Source organism: Rhinolophus sinicus, chromosome 6 (genome assembly GCF_057876585.1).
Source record: "Rhinolophus sinicus isolate RSI-liver-muscle chromosome 6, RSI-T2T, whole genome shotgun sequence".
Lineage (NCBI taxonomy): Eukaryota > Metazoa > Chordata > Mammalia > Chiroptera > Rhinolophidae > Rhinolophus > Rhinolophus sinicus.
In genome coordinates this window covers 69290502-69313296 of record NC_142506.1, presented here as the reverse complement: position 1 = coordinate 69313296, position 22795 = coordinate 69290502, and the positions used below count along the sequence as shown (strand labels likewise).

The following is a 22795-nucleotide window of genomic DNA, read 5'->3' as shown; positions in this document are numbered from 1 at the left end:
GCACCAGGAAAGGGGCGAGCTCCCGCAGCTCCCGGCTTCGCCGCGGGACCCAGCGGCGGGGTCACCTTTGCCCTAAAGCTGGAACAGGCTCCTGGACTGGCGGCAGCTCTTTGGGCATTTTGGGAGTCGTAGTTTATTCTTGCTATGACTCTAAACTTGGCTCCTTAATTATCACATCAGCTCTTCTTTGCAGTGGAAGAGAGGCAGTCATTATCCCTATTTTCCATTGGGGAAAACTAGGCATAAAGTACCTGGTTCCACGTCTAGAGTTTTATTAACATTATAACATATAATACATTAACATGTAGTTATCACCGTGTCAGTGTGAGCGGGGAGAAGAGCAATCTTGTACACAGTAGGTATCCTTAAACACTTTATAAATTCTGATTAAGTCTTACAACATCTTTGTAAACCGTGAATAACAATGGGCATAAAAAGGCGTAATAATATATACTTTATAAAGCCTTGTTTTCCTTATTATGTGCATTAATTTACAGTTACAAAATATAATTTGTGCACATTTAAATGTATAAAGTGAGCTGGCCATGATGTATATATATTCTTGTATAAAGTGAAGAAACAAAGTAAATTACAGTATTAGAATACTGTTTTTAAAAGCAATGAGACCTGTACAGTTGATGAAAATCCGGAGCCTGGCTTTCATTCCCACCAGTTACCATACTTCCCTCTGGTGGACAAATGCAAACTGTACATTTAGCCCAAGGAGTTTTTTTCGGTTTTCTTTCATCCAATCCTTTCAATTTGGTTCCCAAAACAACAGGTATCTGCTCGTTTTGTCATCCCATCTCTTCTTTCCGCCAGACTCAATAGTTCCTGCTTTTTCTAAGAGACATTTTTAAGACGCGTTTCGAGAGAACCACCCAAGGAAGAAATCAATTTCAGTTCTGAAGACAGAACCGTAATTGAGATACAGTTACAGTTGGCGTAGGAAGAAAACAAGACATTGAAGGGTTAAGCCAGAAAACGTCAGTAGTAACAGAAGCAGCCAATCCCAGAGTCACGACCCGAACACTTCACGACAATGCCCACAGTAAGTGCAGGACGCCGACCGCCAGCCGGAAGCTGGACCGGACAATAGCAGGATCATCCACAAGCCGCTTTAGGTGGTTCATTCCGACGGCCAGCGTGCGGCTTCCCAGGGCGGGAATGGGACAGAGCCCTAGTGAATGTGTGGGTCTCTCGGGCAGAGACCACAGACCACGCGCGGTCACGGGGGACCCGGTGTGGACTAAGAGCAGACATCACCGCAGTGGTCCCAGCTGGTTGGCAACTTGGGAGACTGGCCGTCTCTGCTAAGCGATCGCTGTTCCAAAGCCGGCAATGAGCTGAGATCAGTGAGATGAGGCTGGGGTGCGGCTGGGGTCTATTCCCAGAGGCCAGTCGCTTCCAGCCGGTCCTCTGCAGCCCATCAGGTGCGGGCCTTCGCTGCGCCGGCTGATGTCAGCAGGTACATCCCGGGTCAGGAGCCGGCAGGATCCGCCCGGCGCAGGACCCTTCGCGGTGGGGGAGGAATCGCCGCGTCCAGGGGCGCCGCTTCGGTCTGAGTTCTAACGGCCAGGACGCCTCGCTGCGCTACATCTGCGATCCGTCACGTTCATCCATCCGCCTCAGTAGACGCGTCCTCGGAAGCACAGCCTCCTCCAAAGGGAAATACTGAAAACAAATGACGGGAAGCACCACGACCCTCCGCGCCAGATCCAATGTTCCCGCTCCCTTCGCTGTCCCTCCGGTGAGGCGGTTCCCAGCGCCTGCCCCGCTCGGACCAACAGAGCCGGCCTCGGAACCGGCCTCAGCAGCAGCGCCGCCGCGCGCAGCACTCGGCGACCAGCGCAGCCGGCGTCCCAGCGGAACCCGCAGCGTCGCGCGCTCCCACTTGAAGCGACGCGCCTCAGAGCGCGGGCCAATGGGCGGCTGCGCTCGTCTCCCTGCCTCGCCGCGGGCCAATGGCGACGCGCGCGGGCGGGAGGCGGGGCGACGCCAACACCGGCCGGCGCCTGCGCGGGTGGCCGCGGGTGGTCTGCTGGCGCAGAGAGGCGGTCGGCTCGGGGAGCGAGGGGCTCCGTGTCCGGTCCCCGCGGAGGTCCCGTGGGTCTGGGGTGAGTCCCCCTCCTGCCTGACGTGTGGATTCCCTCCGAGGAGGAGCCCTCGGGAGAGCGGCCGTGGAGCGGCGGGGCGGACGCGCCTCGGGGTCGGGGCGGTCGGCCTGTGGGGAGTCGCACCGGCGGACGGACGCTCGCTGGCGGCGTCGGCTCGGGCCCCGCGCACCACGGGGCTGTCACGCGCGAGGCACCGCTGACGGGAAAGCCACCTAACGCCACCAGGGACCCGCCCCGGACCGCGCCCCGTGACGGGCCGTCAGAGAGCGGCGGCGGCCGGCGCGGAGAGGGGGACGGCGGGAGGGGCCTCGGCGGCGGCCCCGGGACGCGCGACCGGGTCGGTGGCGTGGGGGCGCCCGGGCCAGGCGCCTCTCGGCGCGAACACAGTCGCGGGGGGCTTTGGAGAAGGCGCCCCCGCCCCGCGCCCCCGCGCCTGCCAGCGCGGTCCCGCGTACCCGGGGCTGCTGCTGTCGAGGTCGTGGAGGCTCTTGCTGAGAAAAAGACGTAAAAACCTGCCAGTAGGAGGCGCCTGTAGACGGCGAGGTTCGCTGCCTCGCGACCTCCTGGGCGACGGGCCTCAAGGTGTGTGAGGAGCTTGGACGTGGTGCAGGGAGGGGCTCACGTGCAAGGCGGGTGCGGGATCCTACTACCAGGTTAATTCACCGACCGCGGTATTAATTCTGCACGAGTCTTCCGGAAAGAGCGCGTTGCTCGTGGAGGAGCAGCGTGGCTGGGGAAGAGGAAAAGGCGAGCGCAGCACCGTGCGTTGCACCTTGGCCGCAGCTCCGGAGCGAGTCCTGACCCGGCCCGTACGCAGCCCTACACGCCTGTCAGTCACCAGTTAGCACCGCCCGACCAGCCACAGGCCACGCCCACCGCGTCAGCTTCTGATTCTCGCTAGTTCTCCAAGTACAAATAGTTTAGGGAGAGAATGTGTGGAATTAAAGTTGTTGCTGTCGTTTCACAGAGTAATAAATTGACCTTTTAATTAATGTTTAAGTCTTTGTCAGTGACCTTGGCATGAACTAGTACATACGAGCCGTATGGACTTGAGGCTTGCTGCCAAACTGAGTTTTTAGGCTACAAAACTGAGAACCAGATCCTGAAATGGCAGGGACCATGCCAAGACCACGTGGCCATGGAAGGCCTAGCTTGAAAAGGTGACCTTTTTTCCTAACATGCCCACTTGATCTCTCACCATTTATTTGAAATCATTTATTAAGCTCAACAGTCACTTAAGCAATAAAGAAAGAAAATGGGAACTTTGCCATTTAAGAGCTTTCTGTCTAATAAAAGTTATTAATTATAGATACAGTATCATGCATCTTTGACATTTAGTAGGGCTGTATCTTGAGATCTTTTTGAATCCTCAAATATACTGTAGAATTTTCCCTCAAAATATCGTCAAGTATAATTTGGAAATGTAAGTGACTCAGATTCTTCCTGATGCTAGAAATGCAAGATTTGAAGTCATTTATATAGTTCTTAAATCCACATTTTGTGTTTTCGTTAGCTGACAGGCATTTGGGTTGTTTCCATTTTTTAGCTGTTATGAATAATGCTGCTAAAAACATTTGTGTACAGATTTGTGCACAGGCGTGTGTTTCCAGCTCTCTTGAGTGTAAACCTAGGAGAACTGCAGGGTCCCAACGTCGTCTGTGTTAAACACTGGACGGCGCCGGCAGGCTCTTCTCCAAAGCAGCTGCATCAGTTTGCATCCCTGGTAACGTATGGAGATTCCAGTTTCTCCACATCCTCCAACAGTGGATACCATCTTTTTGATTATAGTTATCCTGGCGGTGTGACGTTCTGGCTCTTTGTGGTTTCGATTAGCATTTCCCCTAGTGACTTAGATGTTGGGCATCTTTCCGTACGCGACAGCTCTTCTGTTCTACTTGGTCCTGGAAGCTATAGGCAGGAGAAGGATTAGAAGGGAAGAAATCAGTGAGGATTGTGGGTTGGCTGTGTAGTCACCAACCGCAGCCTCACCACCCAAGTAGATCATTTGCATTGTTAAGGTTTTGGTTACAAATCAGTTACATTTACATCCACCTCAGACACTTCAGCATTAGCTTATAAATGTCTCAGAGTCGTGGCTCTGTCCGTGTCACTGTCCTTGCCAAGCACACATAGGCTTCCTCCCGCAGCTGGTAGTTGTCCATCCCTTTCTGTGCCAGCCGTGCTGAGGATGCTGCGTGAGCAAAGTTAGACCCAGGCTCTGCCTCAGGAGTTTATAGTTTATCAGTGGAAACAGACCTTGATATAAAATAGCTAGTCTTCTTGTTCGTAGGACTTTTTGCATCTTTTATACTTTATTTTTAAAATTTGTTTGCTTAAATAGATAACAAGAAGGAATGGAAAAGACTCAGACTCCCTTCTCATAACAGGGGTTGGTATGAGGAATCTCTGTCCTTCATTTAATTGAAGCCATGTGCTAAAAACCCCTGTCACCTGTGCTATTTCATGGTTGTCCCTTTTCTCCCTAGAGTACAGCCAGCTTTTAGTGTGGCCTAGTGAACGGTGTGGGGTTCCTGTTACTTGGGGATCATGCAGAGAGCATCACGTCTGAAGAGAGAGCTGGACCTATTAGCCACGGAGCCACCGCCAGGCATCACATGCTGGCAAGACAGGGACCAGATGGGCGATCTGCGTGCGCGTAGGTGATGGTGCTGGGATCTGTACATTCCTGTGAAGTGGGCAACAGTGCGAGGGCAGCCTGCCCACCAGCCTCCCCTGAATTAGTTTGCATTTATACAAGGTTGGCTTGGTACTTCTTTGGCCTTACGCTACACCTTCTGCTGATGTGTAGCCAAGATTTGGGCTTCCGCTCCGAAGCAGCATTTATCTCATATCTGTGAGGCTGGACAGGACACGAAGTGCTTAGAATCCGCAGTCCAGACAAAGCAGATGTGCAGGCCGTGTTCGATCCATGGCCCTAATGTTCCAACTTCTGTTTGATCTCCTCTATATCCTTGGCTTGACACCCTCACCTTTTGGGGTTCATGGTATGAGGCCTGGTTAAAGCCCTGAGAGAGAATTATTGCCCTAGACCCAGCTTCTCTGGAAGACCCTGTGGTGTAATTCAGGTCATCCAATCACCTCTTAACTTTTTCTTTCTTTTTCTTTTAAGAAATATTAGGTGGGGCCAACACACCTTATGAAAAAGGTGTGTTCAAGCTGGAAGTTATCATTCCTGAGAGGTTAGTGTGAATTAGATTCTAAGAGTACAGGGTAAGACGCAGTTATTGGAAGAGTGTTAAATGTCACAGTTGAAGGTCCTGGATTTTCATATGAGTCCTATCATGACTTAATGTAGAAGTACTTAGCGGGTGGGCTGGCTGGGTCCACGTCATACAGGGATATCAGTGTTTTTAATGCTGTCATTTCAACTTTTTGATGTTTATAGATTTCCATGATACACTTGGGGGCAGAACAGTTTTACCTCTCAAAGGCTGTTTTCCAGGAAGCTGTTTATAATGTGTTAAGAAGCAGTCTTTTAATAAAGTTTCTCTGTTGCCCTGTGCTTTCAAAGGTACCCATTTGAACCTCCTCAGATCCGCTTCCTGACTCCTATCTATCATCCGAACATCGACTCTGCTGGAAGGATTTGTCTGGATATTCTCAAATTGCCGCCAAAAGTGAGTGGTGGGTACGGGGCTTGACCGCAGCCATCAGTGGTGCTTGTTGGGACAGCTTGGCTTGGAGGGCCACGTTCTTAGTCGTGTGTGTGTGTGTGTGTGTGTGTGTGTGTGTGTGCGCGCTCACAGGGTGCCTGGAGACCATCCCTCAGCATTGCAACTGTCCTGACGTCCATTCAGCTGCTCATGTCGGAGCCCAACCCCGATGACCCGCTCATGGCTGACATAGTAGGTGTTCTTGTTGCGTCTACTCTCGGCACACAGCCTGCTTTTTCGATGCTTCTGTTCTCCGTTTGGGAGGCACGGGAGAAGCTGGCACCTGCTACTGTAGGCCCCTGTTCTCTCCGCTGACGCTTTTTCTTTTGTCTGTGTCAGTCCTCAGAATTTAAATACAATAAGCCAGTCTTCCTCAGGAATGCCAGGCAGTGGACAGAGAAGCATGCAAGACAGAAACAGAAGGTATGATGTTTGTACAGCTCTGGTCTTGCTGCTGCTGTCAGCCCATTAAGTGGGTCTGTATCTAGATGTGTATTGGTGTTTATTAGATTTGCCAAATGTGTACTGTACTCTAGGATGGCGAGTTGATCTTTTTCTCCTGTTGGAAGCTTCTAAGTGATTATTCAGGAAAATAGCCTCGTAGCTCAACCAACACATTTTCCCAGCAGTTGTCACCTGCTGGCAACACTAGAGGGCAGGCGGCAGCTGGTTAACTTTTTTACATCCTGTGGGCATCACGGATGAGAGGCGACTCGGATCCTTCTGATGTCTTATTAACACTGAGAAGGGACTTTGCAGGAATCGGCGAGGGGGGAGAGGTCCAGGAGGGAGGGGAAGCTGGGTTTGCTTAGGGGACCATCATGGAGGAGGGCGAAGGAAAAGCTTCCCCGGTTTACGTTGGCAGTTTCCTCATTTAATAAAATACAAATGGCAGGGACACAGATGAGCACATTCTGGTTCTTGCTGAGTTAGGACATCTTTCAGATTAAGTAGAGTTAGTGTCACTGTGGAAGGAAATACAAAATGAAAATATACGAAAAGTTGAGAAGCTGCTGCTGGAGGGAATGGTGTGTACAGGAAGCAGCACAGAAGGGCCGGGAAGCCCCTGGTTGTCCGCCCTGGCATTGCTGTGCCCCCGTGTTCACCCTACAGGCTGACGAGCAGGAGACACCTGGTGACCTGCCAGAGGCCAGCGACTCAGAAGTGCACAGCACGACCCAGAAAAGGAAGGCTGGGCAGCCAGGAAGCCCTGAGAAGAGATTCCGCCCTGGTGCTGAGGGTCTGGCTGTGCGGCCGGGCCGACTTAGCTGATGCATCTCTGCCAAGATGGTCTAGTCGGCCTGCCTTTCTCGAGTGTTTTCTCTGATGACATTATCACTGTTGTATCGTGTGAAGCAGACCTTGTGTATTTATCCATTCTGCTCCACATGGATTCTCGAAGCGTAGTTTGTTTTAATTAGCTTGACATACGTATTTTGAAACCTTTTAAACCTGAAAAATAAATAATCATTTAATGTTGAGTACGTGTTTATCCTGCATGTGTGTCTGGGAGCAAACGGGCCGGAGAGCTACACAATGAGAATGGTAAACAGTTGGAATTGTTGCCCTTTGTTTTGCCAACTTACTGACATCCCCAGGGACCCTGGGTGTTTGACACAGATGCAAAGAGCTGTTAGAAACAATTCAGTTAGCACCAGGCCTTCCTAGGTTTTCAGCAGTCATATACAACGTGGGAATAAGGTAATGTACCCTTTGGTTAACTTTTCTGCAGCTTTCACTTTTTGAGTTACACAGCTTGTCAGAATTACTGTGGTATAACTTTCTTTTGTTCAAAAATATTTATTGAACACCTACTGTGTACCAAGTATTGTGCTAGTGTTTTAGAACAGTGGTGAGAAAATCAGACCTGGGATTAAGCAACAATCTTACAAATTTAAGGAGGGATTTTTACATTCCCTTTCCGTCCCTCGCTTCATTTCCTGGCAAGTCCTACTCTGAACAACTAGGTGCCAAACTTGAATCCTCGTGATTTTATCAGACACTTGGACTTGCCTCTGTTACCCTGTTAGGTGACAGAAACTAGTTGAAGTGGAAAGAGGGTGCCATGCTGAGTGAGAGTTCCCAGAGGGCAGCTGTTAGGACTGAAGTCCTGTCAGTGTCCAGTGGTGCTGTGACCCCACAGGGGAACCGTGCACGGAGCACGCGTCACAATAGTCCACTTGCCATGAGTGAGTTCCCTTGGCCCTCAGTCCGCAGCAGCCACGGAACGTGTGTCTGGGGCTCAGGCCCAGAAGACAAGAACGTGAATTTTGTACAGCCCATTAGTGACAGACGGAGCACATTCCCAGCTTCTCCCGCATTCTTGAACCCAGTTCTCCAGTCAGTCACTGCTCTCTTTGAAGCCCGGGCTTGTCTCCTGTACCCATGCACAGTGAAGCCCAATTTGGGGTTCCCAGACCCCATTAGTGGCCAGCTGGGGCCAGTTGTGAATGATACCCCAAGTCAGACGGGGGTGGTCGCAAGGGGCAGGGCGAGCATCTGTGCTGGTGGCCGCAGACTCTGCCATCCAGAGTGACACCTTTCGCCCAGGCTGCTGGCCCCTGACACTTGCCCCCTCCCGCAGTGGCCAGCAGCGCCAGCCAGCTATGCGCCTCCTTACTTACGTCCAGCCGGTCATAAACGAAAGTCCCTGCGACTGGACCATCCTGAAACCGGTCGCTGGCCAGGAAATGCCATGTGCTGCCTGGGGTGAAGCCCGGATGTGAAGGGAGATGGGCTCCGGCACCGCGGGACGGACACAGCGCCTCCTGCAGGACAAAGCCCTGCACAGCCAGTCCATCCCCAGCCGCCCGTCCCCGCCTCCACCTCGCGTTCCAGCCGCCATCATCTGGCACTTGCATTAGTCGCACCCATTGTCTTGTCTCCTTGCCCCCAGCCTTGACCCTCTACCGTCCACGCATCTCACAGCAGCAAGAATCATCTTTTGATGATACAAAAGCCAGATTTGACTTCCCTCCTTAAAATCCTCCAAGCCGCTTCCTTTTACAATTAGAAAAACAAGTCCGGTCTCCTGCCCTGGCCCTCAGGACCTGGGCCAGCCCCTGCCTCTGCCCCTGCCCCTGCCACCCAACGCCACACCACAGGCACACGGACCGACGCGGGCTCCTGAACACACGCAGCTGTTGCTGCCTCAGCACTTGCACATATGCCGTCCCCCTGCCTCCTATACTGACCGACAGTCTCAGCTCAAATCAGCTGGCCCGGAGGGTCCCGTGCCTTCTGAGGCGAGCGGAGCCCCAGGCACCCTGGCCCACAGGCAGGATGGACGTCACTCAGCACGGCAGCCATCTGAAAAAGCGTCCAACTGCAGGGACTCTAAGTGCAAGTTACTCGGAGCCATCTGTCCACCTGACTCAACAAGTGCGAGGACTCCTGCTAGAGAACGCAAGTGAGAGGAGGGCTGAGAAGAGCCCGGGTCCCTACTCCCAGCCTGAGGAATGGTGGCAGGGCTGACAGCATGGACTCAGGGTCGCCGACTGTGTGCCACCCCAGGCTCATCCCATAACACGCGGGTGATGACACAGCTAACAGACGGCTGTGTGAGCACTGCTGAGTGACGCACCCGAAACCCAGCATAGGGCTGGTGTCCCTGAGTTGTAGCAGGGGACAGGGGTGGGGCCTGCCCTGCCCCGTGCCCGCTCGCCACTCGGCTCCGTTCCAGGACAGGCGAGCTGAGCCCCGCCTCAGCTCCAAACCCCTAATTAGAGAGAGATGACATACGTGACTGGTCACATAAACTCTGCAGATTCCACGCTCCCCTCTCCTGCAGCCCTGCCCCTCCCCACTGCTCCCCCAAAGCGATCTAAATCAGAACAGATTTTGCCACCCACCTCGTGGGCAGTCTCTGAGCGAGGCTGGGCCAGCTATTTATCCCTCGGCTGCGGTGGGAATTCAACACATACAAATAAAGCTCCCTTTCCAGCCAAGTGTGTATTTTTCCCTCAGCAGGCGGCCCCTTCCCAGGTTGTCTTGTTTAGGTTGGGGCAGCCTGAGGGACGCAGCACTGGGAGCGGGTGGGGCTGTGGCTTCAGAACCTGTCCCCCGGCTGGTGCCGGCAGGGCCACTCGGAGTCCTGCCCAGGGCTGCCTGTGAGGCCAGGGCCGGCTGGGGGATGAGCCCAGACGCAGTCTGCCCAGAAACAACCCACCCCACGTTCTCCTTGCTCCTTGGCAAGTCGCCCCTGGCTCCTGCCAAGGGCCCCTGAGAGCGCCCAGCCCACCCTCCCACTCTCAGTTTCTATCAGGGCTGACAGGTGACCCACCCTACTAGACCACGACCCCTTCCTTCCATTGCTTCATCCTTCAACCAGGACGTTGCAAGTTGGTGCTTCCAAGATGGCCTGCGGAGGCATCTTTCCCCAAACCTCCCAGCAGAGGCGACTTCCTCTGGTTCTGTCCAGACCTGGGAGTTATGTTTGAGGAACCTCCTGGACAGGGTCAGGTGGTGCAGGGGTCCTTTCTGGGGAGCATTCTGCTTTCCCCCACTGACCTCAGAAGGTGACGGGGGGGGGGTCCTCCCTCACGGCCTGCCGTCCCTTCATAGCTCAGCAACGTCCCCATGAACCACAGCCTTGCTGCCAGGCTCCCCGCCCAGGGGCCTGCCTTCCTCTCAGGAGTAGCTCCCAGGACCCTTCCGTTTCCTCCTCAAGCTGAGCTGGCCCCCAGACGGCCGCCTGTGTGGAGCTGGTGAGTAATAACAAGAACAGCTAACATTTCCCAAGTACTCATGCGCCAGGCACCAAGCGAGGCTCTTTACATGACAACTCCCTTCCGGGGGTTTCCAGAACCTGCAGAGTTTAGGCACTGCCATCACCCCTGTTTCACTGATGACGAAGCAGAGTGGTTACGTCAAGGCCACAAGCTGCTACTCTGGGCCCAAACGAGACCTGTCTGAGTCCAGCATCCCACCTCACAACAGCAGCGGCGGTTCCAACATTTAGGCTTTGGCGAGATGTGGCATGTGAGGGAGAAACAGGAACGCAAGTCAGGGCCAGAGGGAAGCCAGACAGCCAGCCACAGGCTCGCCTGTGCACATCTGCCAGGAGCTGGGAGCCCCTCTCTTACCGAGGGCAGAAGTGTCTCCAGCGCCTGGGCTTGGGGGGCAGAGGGGGCATATGTGGGACCCCTTGCTCCCTGCCCTGGCACCAGGGGCCGAGGCTGGTCCCACCAGGACAGGCTCGTCCCCACCTTCCCAGGGAAGGGCAGCAGAGTGTGCCGTCTCTTCTGGTTGATGACTCACCCACTTTACCCAGCTCAAGCTGGGCTCAGGGCCTTCAAGGACGGGTGCCACATTGTGGGGTCACTGGGCAGTTCCAGGCAGTACAGAGATGAGGCCGGTGTGGGAGCGGGAACTCTGGGACACGTTCTGAGATATTCCACGGAAACCAAACAGGCAAACAAAACCTGTCGTTAAATAATTTGGGGAAGTGGGTTAAACACAGGCCAACAATTTTACTGCTGCAGGAACACTCAGAGCCTTCCCTACACGACAATGCACTTGATTCTGTAAGAAATGGCCGTGGTGTGTCATATCGTCCCAAACTCGTTTTAATATGCAGCCTTTTGGCACAGCACATCTCAGGGCTAATGGACACCAACACATGTCGTGCCACCAGGAGTCAGGGGGCAGATGCCCAAATGCCCGTGGCGGCCGGTCCTCTTGTCGGTGCTGCTGCCCGTCATTCCCTGCACCTGCACATGCTCAGTCCCCACTGCCCGTCACCATCTCAGGCAGATTTGCAGACCTCTGGCCCACAGCTTCAGACATGACCGGGAAGAGGCCCAGAGGAAACCAGGCTGGAAGCACCCTGGTGATGGCCACGGAGAGCGGAGACCAGCGCAGACGGGCCTGGGCCACCCTGTTACGGGCCAGCTGCTGAGTTTGGGTTAAATTCGTTTGACAAGCAGCCATCATTCATGGAGGGGAGAGAGAAGCAAAGAACGGGGAGGGACGTTTATAAGTGTGAGGCGAGGGCTGAGCCCCGGGGCTGGACGTTCCTACTGGTGGACAGGCCCCCATGGGCTGTAGCGGCTCCCTCCGCCCTCGGCAGTAGTTCTCCATCCGTGAAAGGTTGTGGGTTCCCAAAGTGGGTCCCCTCTGGCTCCACAGAGTGGCCGCCCTCCAGCCTGGGGGCCCCTGGCTGCTGACAGATGAGGGTCACTGCAGGAAAGCCATAGGTGTCCAGTCCAGGGGGCTGCCCAGTTTCAGAAGCTTCCAGAATGAGATCCACATCGGATAAGGCCACCAGGGCCTGTGTGGAGTCGCAGGAGCTCTTCTCCAGCTCGCTGGCAGCCGCGCGGGCCAGGGGCCCCGGGGCCCCCACGCACAGCCGCCGCAGGTCCTCCCGGGAGTGGGGGCTGAAGAACAGGTAGAGCAGGGGGTTGAGGCCGGCCGGCAGGGGCAGCACCACCAGGAGCACGGACTTGACGGCCTCGGGGGTGACGGGGAAGAGGCCGAGCACCGAGGCGAAGCTGAGGAAGGCCACGGGGCAGTAGAGGAGCCCGTCGGCAAGCACGAGCCCGGCCACGTGCCGCACCAGGGCCCGGTCCCAGCCAGCCCCCAGCTCGCCCCGCGGCAGGCCGCAGAACAGTTTGATGTAAGCGCCGGCCACGACCAGGAAGCAGGACGAGTTCATCATCACCAGGCCCACGGCGAAGGCCAGGGCCGCCGGCTGGCCCTCGGGCGGGGTGTAGGGCAGGCAGAGTGGGGAGGCCCCGTATTCCCCCACCGAGGCCAGGGGCAGGGCCGCGGCCAGCCCGGCCAGCGCCAGGCAGCCCAGGGCCCCTGCTCGCACGCTGCCCAGGGAGGGGGCCTTGCCGTAGGCCTGGACACAGGACGCCGAGACACTGCACTGCACGGCGGCCAGAGCCAGCAGCAGCACCGAGGCCTCGGAGCCCAGCACAGCCAGGAAGCCCGTGGCCCGGCACCCCAGCCCCGTCTCCCAGCGGGCCCCGTAGTCAGCAAACTGGCCGAAGGTCAAGGCGTCCACGGATGCTAGGAGGCCACAGGAGATGCCGGTCACAGTGTTGGCGCCTGCGATGGCACCCACCACAAACTTGACGGGGGGCAGGGGGCCAGGCCCGGCGGCAAACACGCTGAGAAGCACCAGCCCGTTACACAGCGTGGACAGCAGCACGATGGCCCACACGGCCAGGCGGATGGCCCAGCTCTCAAACAGGTGCTGGCAGGGCTTGAAAGGGCCTGGGGGGAGAGGACAGACATCATGCTGGACACGGTCCCAGGGACAAGGCCAGGGAGCCTGTGCCCTCAGAGACGGCGTCCGAGGGAGGCTGACCAGTGGGGTCAGGGGAAGGACCACGGGGTTGCACAAAACTCTTCTCGGCCAGAGCTGCCAACAGAGGGAACGCTAACCTGACACCCTCAGAAAACAGAAACACATGAGCACCCCCGTTCACGCCCGCGCAATGCCAGCCGAGTAGTGAGGAAACGTGAGGCAAAGCAGTCTTGGCAAAGGGGCAGCATTTGGAAGGAAGGAGGGACAGGCCAGTACCAAGGCGTCAGCACCAGCTGCAGCCAGAGTCGAGACCCGGAAGTGGAGGGGCTGCCGGGGTCCACTGAGGCCCCCGTGGATGGGCCCTGACCAGGTATATTGGACAGGCTGGCTCTCCCTGGCTCTGTGACAGGGACACAGGCCACGTTTACCATTCAGTGACAGTCAGTATCTGGGAGGCAAATCAGTAAATAAATCCAAATCCAATGACTTCTGGGGTTTTTCCGTCTGGCCCTGCATGAGATGCTGAGATCCTGGTGTTTCCTTCTGTCGCCCGGGTTCTGTCCTCAAACCACCTTGTAACTTGGGACTGTTATTTATTTCTTTCAGTGTCAGACTCCTGTTCTGCAATGCAGCTTGGGAATTGGAGAGGCTTTCCTGGGTAGCTATGCTTTAAATACATATTTTTTCTGATCACCAAGTAACAGGTGGTAATCATAGAAAATTGTGGAAACTGTAACATGGAAGAATTAAAACTATGTATGATCTCACTTTTCACAGACAACTCATCATTTTGGTGTGTTCCCTTCCATATATATATATAAACTAAACTGGGGTTTGACTTGTCATTCTCTTTTAAAGTTAAAATGCTGTCAGGCACTCTTTCCGAAATCCTTATATTCCTCCAAAACCTGTTTCCAGTGGCTGTTAATAAACACTCCACCATACGCAGGTACCCTAATTTGGCCATTGCATGGACCGTTTTAAAGGCAAGTTCAAGTTGGACTTTGTCTTTTTGAACGTCCTCCTCATTTACCTCGTTTTGGCTGATTGTTGGTTTTCAGAGCTGAAATTTCTGCGCTGCGTGAAGCGCGTGGGTTTGTTTCCAAGTCAGAAAAAACAGCGCCCGGGGCCTCCTGCGTTGGCGCGCTTGCCCAGGGCGGCCGCTAGAGGGCGCGCTGCAGCCACCAAGCGCGGGGGCAGGTGTGGGGCGGTGATGCGCAGACGGGGGGGCCAGGGGTGAAGGCCAAGGGCCCGAGCCAGAGAGAGCCGGGAAAGTGGGAAACGGAGGTGGGGTCACATGGTGAAGCCCACTGCCCACTGCTTCCCGCTCACTCTGCACAGCGCCCATCCTGGCCTCTTAGCCTTTCACACCCGAGAAAAGTGAGTTCGTCCCTTTTGACACCTCACGTTGGCTAGCACCACGGAGGAGGAAAGAGGAGGAGGATTTCCTTCCTTTCTTACAGTCCAAGGCGTTCCTTGGCGGTGAGGCTTAGACACTGCCTAAGGAGTACCCAGGGGCACAGGGGATTTCCCCTCCTGGAGTTTCTGAAAGAGACACTGCAGTATTCCTGGGTGGAAGAGAGGGGCGGAAAGATGCGTTTCAGGGCTCCACTGCCAGGAGTCTATGGGGCTGAGACCGCGGGGCGCTCAGAAGCCCCCTCACGCCAGATGAGCAGTGGGCTCAGCACACTCTTCCCCGCTTCTCTCCAGACAGTTCCTCCTGGATGTATAACCTCTAACTGGCTGACTCGTAAAAGCTGCTTTGACCCCCCTCCTCTAAGCAGCCACCGTGGGAGAGAACTCCAGCTCCTTCCCCAGGGACCATGCGAGGAGGCTGACCCCCAAGGAGGTGGGTCTGGGACAAAGAAAGTGCCGGAAGCATGGCTACAAACATGCCAGGCTGAACCTGCGTCCCCACCCCCACCCCTCAAGATGCCTCCTCACCTGGAGTAGGGCTGCACTGGACACTGGGGTGTGGCTTTGTGTCCTCCATCTCCAGCTGGAGCTCGTCCAGGTCCAGGTCATCTGAAAGGGGAGAGCAGAAAGTGGCTCAGGGCCCCGAGCTGGGTGTCAGTCATGCTCCAGTTTCTCTGAAGTCACCCTGAGTCACTGGGCTCAGCACAGGACCCCTAGCGGCCCTGCACATGGCTCCTGCCCTTGGTGTGAATGCTGGGTGACTCCCTGTGACCCACATGTGGGTCATCTGCACTGCGGCTCTTTACAGCAAACGTGTCTTCCGAGACGTGTTCTTCCTGTAACTCGGCTGTGTCCTCTCCACGCAGCCTGGGTCCACGCGTGCTGCCTGGGCGGAGGCGGCCTGGATGACAGGAGCTATTAATCACCAGCCAGTCCACCACGGTCACTCCCCATCCAGGTGGGGACACTATGCGTTAAGGACATCTGAAGACGGGGCAGTGAACTGGAGCGCGTTCCGAGGAGGTGACCCAGGGACAGTGAGTGAGTGAGCCAGCCAATCCAGCAGCTGTGGTGTGTTTAGTCAGGGGGCTGAGAGTGAATGGGGACGCACTGGCTGTCCCCAAAACACTGAGGGCCTGTCAGACACTTGCCCATGTGCTATGTCGGCCCAGAGGGTGGGGCTAGGAAAAGTGATGGATCGTGAAAGGTGGCAAATTAGGATCCAAAGGGAGACATTCCAGTTTTTACTGGCACAGACTTCCACAAGGACAGTCGTCCGACCAAGACTTGGGACCCAATGTCTGTCGTGTGCTGGCCGGTGCCTTGTCAGGGGTGCACACGATAGCCCTGTGGGCACAAACAAGGGTTGTCGTGACACAGGAAGAGCTATGACTCCTGTCGTCAGGGCTTAGCCACCTTTCACAGCATGACATTGTGAGCAAATGAGGAAAAAGGCTCACGGAAAGGGAGCAACTTGGCCAGGTCCCAGCGCCAGTGAGCGACAGGGCAGAATGCACACCCAGCCTCGTCTGCCCATCAGCCCAATGTTTAACCACAATGCTTTCCCAGGGCAGCATGGATTTTGGGGGGTGGGGCGAGGATTGGGGAGCTTTCCAGATGCATGAGGTGGGCATGAGCTGTCACTGGAGACAGTGAAGCAGACAGTCCCTAATGTGACAAAGGGCACATCTGCCCCTAGTTCAAGATCATCTTGAACCATCCTTCGGATTCTAAGTCTGGCTCTGTGGTTCTGTCAGTCGGAGAAAATAGGATTAGAAAGGTAAATACATTGTTCAAGAAATTCTGCAACATGTTTGAAACAAATGGAATGTTTCCTTAGTCGCTGTTACAATGTTCCTTAAACAAGAGCCTAGGAACTCTAGCTCCAGCAGGGGTGGTAGGACATCTCTGGGCCCACCAATTCTGTAAGAATTTTGAAATGGTAATCTAAACATTTTATAACTTATAAAGATGAAACTCCCGCACAACGTCAGGTTTCACAGCCAGCACCTTGTGGCTCTTCCCCGTCCTCCAGGTCCTTTCTAGGTGACCATCTGTCCCACTTTTTGTGTGCTTGGCTCATGTGGGTTGTTTCCAGCACAGACTCTCCCTCCCCACTTAAAGGCTCAACGCCTCAGCAGGAGTGTGCCCTGGAGGCAGGATGGCCAGGAGCTGCCCCTGGCCCCGAGTCGGGTGGGTGGAGGCCGCCGTGCGCCCTGGCATTTCCTCCCTTCTCTCCACTTTCCCTTCCTGCCGCCCCTGCTCTCCAGGATGGAGCTCAGCCATACTGTGAAATCAAAATGCGTGAATGAAATGCAGGGCTGAAAGCCGGCTCCGTCTGAGGCTGGGGAGTCACAGCCAAGGTGTGAGCACCCTTCACACGGGAGGAAGTCGGATCTGGCTGCAGCCGCAGCCGCAGCTCCTGGCTCTCCTTCTCCAGGCTCATTAGCTCCCACAGGAAATGGGGGCCCTGCCCCAGCTCCTGTTCGGGCGGCAGGCAGCCCACGCTTGTCCAGACCTAAGCCTGGTGGAAAGTTTCACCTTGAGGAAGCAAAGTTTCCATCCCTGCCTCCAGCCCCAGAGGGAGTGTATGGCAGACGTCCGGGACGTCCCGGGGACAGCCATGTATGGCCCAGAGTCAGCCCGGCTGCAGGGCACGTCCTCGAGGCTGCCCAACACTGTGTCCTGGACGTCACCCCTTCCCGAGACCCCGCTCTCAGGACAGTCTTTAAGCCTCCTGGCAGACATGGAATATAAGGAAACTGAGGCTCAGGACGGTCCCTCAGGACCCCGGCTGCCTTTTTGCCGTTTACCCCAACTCTTCCAGAAACACAGTGTGGCCCGACGGCTTGTGCTGTGATGGCACCGCTTGCCCTGGTGGCCTCTGAAGTGTCACCCCGAGACTGGAAGGCGGTGACACTCCCTGCGCTGCTGACCCTTGGCTCTAGGACACAGCGGGGGCTTGTCTTTGGCAGCAGGTTGGACTCAGTTGACTCTGTTCGATCCCACTTGGCCAGCTTGACTAGAAAATGTTTGAAGTTGAAGCCACGTGGGAGGACGCGGGATCCCCAGGGCCGCAGGGTCCTGTGAGAGGCGGCCTTGGACCGCCTCGTGAACTGTGAGGGGCTCGGCCAATCCGAGATATTATTCTGTCACTGTCACCGTCTTTACTTTCTCCCAAGCACCTCAGGATGGCCTCGGAGAGACGAGGTTCACGGTCCATGTCCTCCAGGTCACCAGTGGTCCTCCCTGGGGGTCTCGCTCAGGGTCCCCCAGGCCTCCTCCCACCCCCCCACCCAGGGCCCCCATCACTCACAGTGGTTCTCGGCTCTTCCGGCCAGAAGGCCCAGGGGCCTCTTCGGGGCCTCCTCGTCCTCTGCCTGCCACTGCCCAGAGCCCTTGAAGAAGCTGGCGCAGACGCCGTAGGCACAGCACTGGTAGGCATACGGCACCTCCAGGGTCCTGGGGCGGGGGAGTGACAGCTGCCTCAGGAATGTTTCGGGTGTCAGCCCAGGCAGGCACCGGCACCCAGCGCCTGCCCTGCGACCCCAAAGTGCCCCGACCCTGTGCAGGTGGCCTCCTGGCTCTGTGTGCGGCTCCGAGAACATTCCAGTCTCCTTGATCATCTTGAGAACGGAGCCGGGAGCTAAACTTTCTGCCCTGAGCCGGCTCCGATTGGGGAGCTGCTCTCAGGTGCTCCGGCCCCTCCCAGCCAGCACCTCGGCCTCTCTGTTTAGGAGACAGGGACCCTCCTAGCGACCTGTACCCTTGCCCTCAGGAAGACCTGCGTCCTGCCCCCCAGCCCGGGACACATCACAGCTGGGTCCACTGCCCTCCGAAGGGGAGGGAGGATGCGTCCAAGCGTGTCATTAGTTTGTAGCGGCTAAGACTCAAGCCACACAGGAGGCCGGGCTATCATTAGCACCAGGGGCTGGTCGGGCAGCCTGTCTGCCACTCCTCTGATCCCAGGGGCCCAGATGCTACCCAAGGGAGGATGGGCCATTTGGGTGCACAGAACGGGGCAAGGAGGAGAGGCCAAGGGGCCTTCCCACATCCTACTTCTGCCCTCACAGGAGGTCTCAGTGTCCCCTGGGGCTGGTACTTGGGACTGAGAAGGGGACAAACAAGCCCTTCCCACTCAGTCGTGGCCAAACACTACGCTGCCAGCCACCAGGCTTTTCCTGTGGCTGTCTCTGGTCCCTCCATTCCTCCCAGCTGCCCTGGGAGAAGGCCAGGCCCTCACCTCAGTTTGGGGAAACTGTCCTTGGAGAAGGCCTGAGACAGAGCCGGGTTTCCTCTGAGCTTGAGATGCATGAGGCCCCCGAGCCCGGCCAGGGGCAGTGTGGTCAGCTGGTTGTCTGTCAGGTCCCTAGGACAGGACACGGTCAGGGTTACTGGGGGTCTGGGCTGCACGGAGGGTGCGGCCAGGGTGCCTGGGACGGAGCAGGTGGACACGAGTGGAGGACAAAGCTCCCGCAGCGAGAAATAAGTGCTGGAGGCAGCCGGTCACTGGAGGCAGCGCCCATGACTCACTCGCTCGGCAAACAGCAGTACCGACCGTCCACCTGGGGCCGTCGTAGGTGGTGCTACACCACGAGGTGAGCCGCTCAGCCACAGCGCCTGTGCCAGGGCCGAGTCCCACCCCGGAGGCCCTGCCTGCCCCCTCGGGCACCTGCCTGTCGTCGCCCCATCCCCTGCCTCTCTGAGGCTACGGGAGCCCAGAGCTGGGGTTGGACAGAGCCGGCTGGCCAGCCGCAGTCAGCAACACGGTCATCCATTGTTTCCGAGCCAGACGTGAGGCCATGCGTGGCCTCTCCCCTCCCCAAGATCCAGAGGAGCGAGGGCTCCAAACCAAACACTGTGACCACAGGCTGTGCTGTGGAAACAACCTGGAAGGCAGGAAAGCTGGCACTGTCACCACCCGTGAGTCACGGGGTCACAAATCTGCCTGAGTTTGTGTCCTCATCTTTCAAACGGATAAAAATACCCACTCCACCTATCTGGCAGGAGCAAAGCAAACAGAAGAAGGAAGACGGAGGGAGAGTTTCACAGGCTGCGGCCCGGAGCCCGGAGAGCAGCAGACTGGAGAGGAATGTGGGACCCTGCAGGAGCTTCCTGGCCCTTGGGGGCCACCCTGTGAAGTGAGGGGCGGCCCTGGGGGATCTCTGAGACCAGGCGGGGGCTAGGCCATGGGGTCTTCATGTTAATCAGAAAAGGACCCATCTAGGGGACACGCCTTTAGGACACAGGCAGCAGGCAGGCAGCTCCCCTGGGGCAGTGATTAACCTGGGCCACAGTGTGGCAGTCCGTCAGGGCCCCTTGCAGCTCTGATATCACGGCCATGCAGCCAGCATGAGATGCTTCCGGCTTACGTCCCGTGTAATTTAGGGGCCTGTAGTGCCTGCTGCCTGCAGACTGGCAGCTCTCTGGAGAATGCTCGGCGGGGCCATGGCTCCCACCTCTGCCGGGGGTGCAAGAGCGTCAGCAACGCAGAACATCAGCAGATGATGTCCCAGAGCTTGTGGGAGGCCGGCTCTGTGTTTATCAGGCCCCACAGTCTGTCAAACAGACTGTCAGGATGATTGATGAAGCTCGAGCCATGTCCCTGGATGTGTGGTCAGATATCTCTGTAGGTCCCCACTCCAGGGTGGGCCCTCCTGCCCACCGCCAGCCCATAGCCCCAACTGGTCTGCAGTATTCAGGACGGGGTCAGTGGGCACTCACAGCTTGATGAGGGAGCGCAGGGTCACGAAGGCCTCTGGGTGGATGGACCGGATGGCGTTCCAGCTCAGGTCCCTAGGGGCAGAGAGGATGTGACAGGAGTGGACAGTGACAATGGAGGACTCATTGCTCCCCTCCTGGTTTTCCTTCACTTATTCCCTGTGTGAGCTGCCCCCAGTAGCAGTACCTCCTGCCCTCTGGGGAAGGTACCTGCTGCCTGCCTCCCGACCTGGCTGTGGCCCCAGAAAAAGGGATGTGGCAGCCTGGCTTCAGAGCCTCACAGCCCCCTGGGTACCCACCAGGGACGTGGTGTGAGAAGCCCTGTGCACGGGGAGGCACCGCTCTTCTGTGTGCTGGGGGCAGGGAGGTGGAGCAGAAGGCTGTGTGCATGGCAGGGACATGAGTGATGGGTCTGAGCCTCCCAAGCCCCCCACCCACCCCCTGGCTGCAGTACTCACAGGGTCCGCAGGGAGCTCAGCTGGCTGAAGGTATCAGCTCCCACTTCCCAGATGCGGTTATGCTGCAGGCCGCTAGGGCAAGAGAGGTGGGTGACCGATAGGCCCTGTCTCCATTCCACACCCCCCAGAGCCTGGGCAGGAGAAAGGAGAGCCCTGCCCTTCTCCCAGCCCGCGGAAGTCATCAGAACTGAAGGGGGCACAGAGCACCCGGTTGCCTCGGGTAAATGGGTCAGGAGACAAAGCCACAAACCCACCCCTGTGGCCCAGAAGGGAGTCAGTTTCCCGCGCTCCCGCTGTGCCTGGCTCCCCGCCAAGCTGGTCTTGCCCCGTGGGTCCTCCAGACCCGGGTCCAGCAGCAGAGCCCACCCAGCCCTTGGACAGCCGTGACAGGTCCCAGGGGGCAGCAGAGCTCAGTGGACTGGTTGTTTGAAGGCGACGGCCCCGGGGCCTCAGCGCGTTGGAGACCCTCCTCCCTTGGGCTCCCTTGGGCATCTAGACAAACGTGACAGACCCTGACACTCCCATGCCCTGGCCCCAAAAGGCATCACGCTGCCGAGAAGCAGGGGCAGACACAGCAGCGTCAGGAGACACGGCCAGCCTGAGAAAGCAGGGCTGGGTGAGGAGAGCTTAGAGACGTTGTGAGCAACCCCTTTCCCTGTCAGATTAGAATCCCAGGTCTCTTCTGTGTGAGTGTTGGTGGGCTGTGGAAAATGAGAGCATGTGCTTGGAAACGCAGGCACGTCCAGTGCCCTGACACTTCCCTTGCTGGTCCAGCCCACCAGGCACCAGGCCCACCGTGGCCCTGCCCCTCGGCCGGCTCTCACCACCACCGCTTTCCTACTGCCACCTTGAGACCCCTTTGGGGCACTGGCTCCCGGGCCCATATCAGGCAGGGCTCTGCTGAGTTCCCGGCCCTCAGAGAACGGGGGTCAGCATGCGGAGCCCCTCCCCTCAGGCCTGCCCAGAGCCGGCCGCATGCCTTCACCTCTCCCGACCCCAGACTCACATCTCCTCCAGCTTCTGACACCTGTGCAGACCGGGCAGCTGCTCGATGTGGTTATGAGACAGTTCCCTGGGGACACAGGCCAGGGCCAGGGTAAGGCGGGGCCAGAGGAGCAGCTCTGGCAGGGCCCTGCTTCCCTGGGGACGTGGCTGCTGACACCTCACACGGGTCCACCTCCTCAGTCAGACTGGTCTGCAGCCTCCCACGGGCCTGGGGGGGGCTGACCACTTGTGGGGCTGCCTCATCCATATGAAGGCCAGAGGGACCCCAAGGGTCCTGGGGGGAAGGGAACGGGAAATGAGAGGCAGAAGGCAGTGCAGGGGACACGCAGAGGCACTGAGCAAGCCAGTCGTGCCAGCCCGTGACCACCACCTATCATCACCATGTGTAGAGTTGGCAGGAAGGAAGAGCAGTGCTGGTGCCTTTACAGAGCATTGGACACAACCCCTTCACCTGACAGAGGAAGAAACTGAGGCACAGGGAGGGGACAGGACCGGCCCAAGGACACACTGCCAGTCAGTGGAGGGAGGGCTGGGGAGGGAGCCCATGTCTCAGACACGCAGTCTAGCCCTTCCACGAGCGGGAGCCAGGTCCCTGTCCTTCTGGGGGGAAGGAGGACTGCGTCCTGGGGGAGGCTGATTCCAGCTGGAGTCAGGAGGGGACACTTAAAAGCTCCACGGCTCCAGAGGGTTAATTTTCTTGTGTAAACTAGAGTAATCACACCCCTTATTGCGCACCGACTATGTGCTCTACATGTATTTTTCAGCCCTGGCAAATTTACCCCCGTTTGCAATCAGAGCTCTGAGGTGTTACAGACCGAGTCCACATTCACACTGCTGGAAAGGGGCAAACCCAGGCCTGGCTCCCAAGACCACTGTCCTTTTGCCTTGAACAGGAGAGGACAGCCCCCACCCCCATCCCAGGCCGGCTCTGAGCAGCAGCTCAAGCTGTCCCACTCCAGGGAGAGAGGTGACCTAGTGGGACAGAAGCAGGAGGCGCCTTTGCAGCCCATGGTGCATGGGCACAGCGGGCCTGGACAGGGCGCGTGAGCCACTCACAGGACCCGGAGCCGGGGCAGCTGCTGGCACATCCCTGCTGGCAGCATCCGGATGCCGGCACGCGTCAACGTCCTGCAGGGAACAGACACAGAG

General features: G+C 57.2%; 2 protein-coding genes across 14 annotated transcripts in view; one reads left to right on the top strand and one right to left on the bottom strand.

Annotated features, from left to right (window-relative positions):
* Positions 1–35: 35 nt before the first annotated feature.
* UBE2T (ubiquitin conjugating enzyme E2 T) lies at positions 36–7272 on the top strand. Of its 6 annotated transcripts, XM_088799216.1 has the most exons (8): positions 1998–2117; positions 4459–4506; positions 4604–4773; positions 5248–5317; positions 5650–5755; positions 5885–5983; positions 6131–6214; positions 6905–7272. In XM_088799216.1, the coding sequence occupies exons 3-8, from the start codon at positions 4665–4667 to the stop codon at positions 7061–7063; spliced, it is 627 nt and encodes a 208-aa protein (XP_088655342.1). In that variant the 5' UTR covers positions 1998–2117; positions 4459–4506; positions 4604–4664; the 3' UTR covers positions 7064–7272. The 6 variants fall into 6 exon arrangements, with proteins under 6 accessions (XP_088655341.1, XP_088655340.1, XP_019606386.1 ...); XM_019750827.3 differs by lacking the exon at positions 4459–4506 and having other exon boundaries at positions 1987–2117; XM_019750830.3 differs by lacking the exons at positions 1998–2117; positions 4459–4506 and adding an exon at positions 2136–2699.
* A 4063-nt stretch (positions 7273–11335) lies between these two features.
* LGR6 (leucine rich repeat containing G protein-coupled receptor 6) overlaps positions 11336–22795 on the bottom strand; it is a 90296-nt gene continuing 78836 nt past the window's right edge. For all 8 annotated transcript variants that reach the window (XM_088799197.1, XM_088799200.1, XM_088799202.1 and 5 more), the window contains 8 exons: positions 22703–22774; positions 21648–21713; positions 20642–20713; positions 20187–20258; positions 18706–18831; positions 17779–17924; positions 14991–15071; positions 11336–13012 (listed from right to left, as the gene is read on the bottom strand). In XM_088799197.1, the coding sequence (XP_088655323.1) occupies positions 11766–13012; positions 14991–15071; positions 17779–17924; positions 18706–18831; positions 20187–20258; positions 20642–20713; positions 21648–21713; positions 22703–22774 (1882 nt within the window). In that variant the 3' untranslated portion in view covers positions 11336–11765. The remainder of the gene's footprint in view (positions 13013–14990; positions 15072–17778; positions 17925–18705; positions 18832–20186; positions 20259–20641; positions 20714–21647; positions 21714–22702; positions 22775–22795) is intronic.

Bases quoted from the DNA above. Each gene is read 5' to 3' on its own strand.
- UBE2T (XM_088799214.1), top strand. From the start codon at position 1,685: ATGACGGGAAGCACCACGACCCTCCGCGCCAGATCCAATGTTCCCGCT. The intron at 5,318-5,649 runs GTTAGTGTGAAT...GTGCTTTCAAAG, and splicing joins GAAGTTATCATTCCTGAGAG to GTACCCATTTGAACCTCCTC. The intron at 5,756-5,884 runs GTGAGTGGTGGG...GCGCGCTCACAG, and splicing joins TTCTCAAATTGCCGCCAAAA to GGTGCCTGGAGACCATCCCT.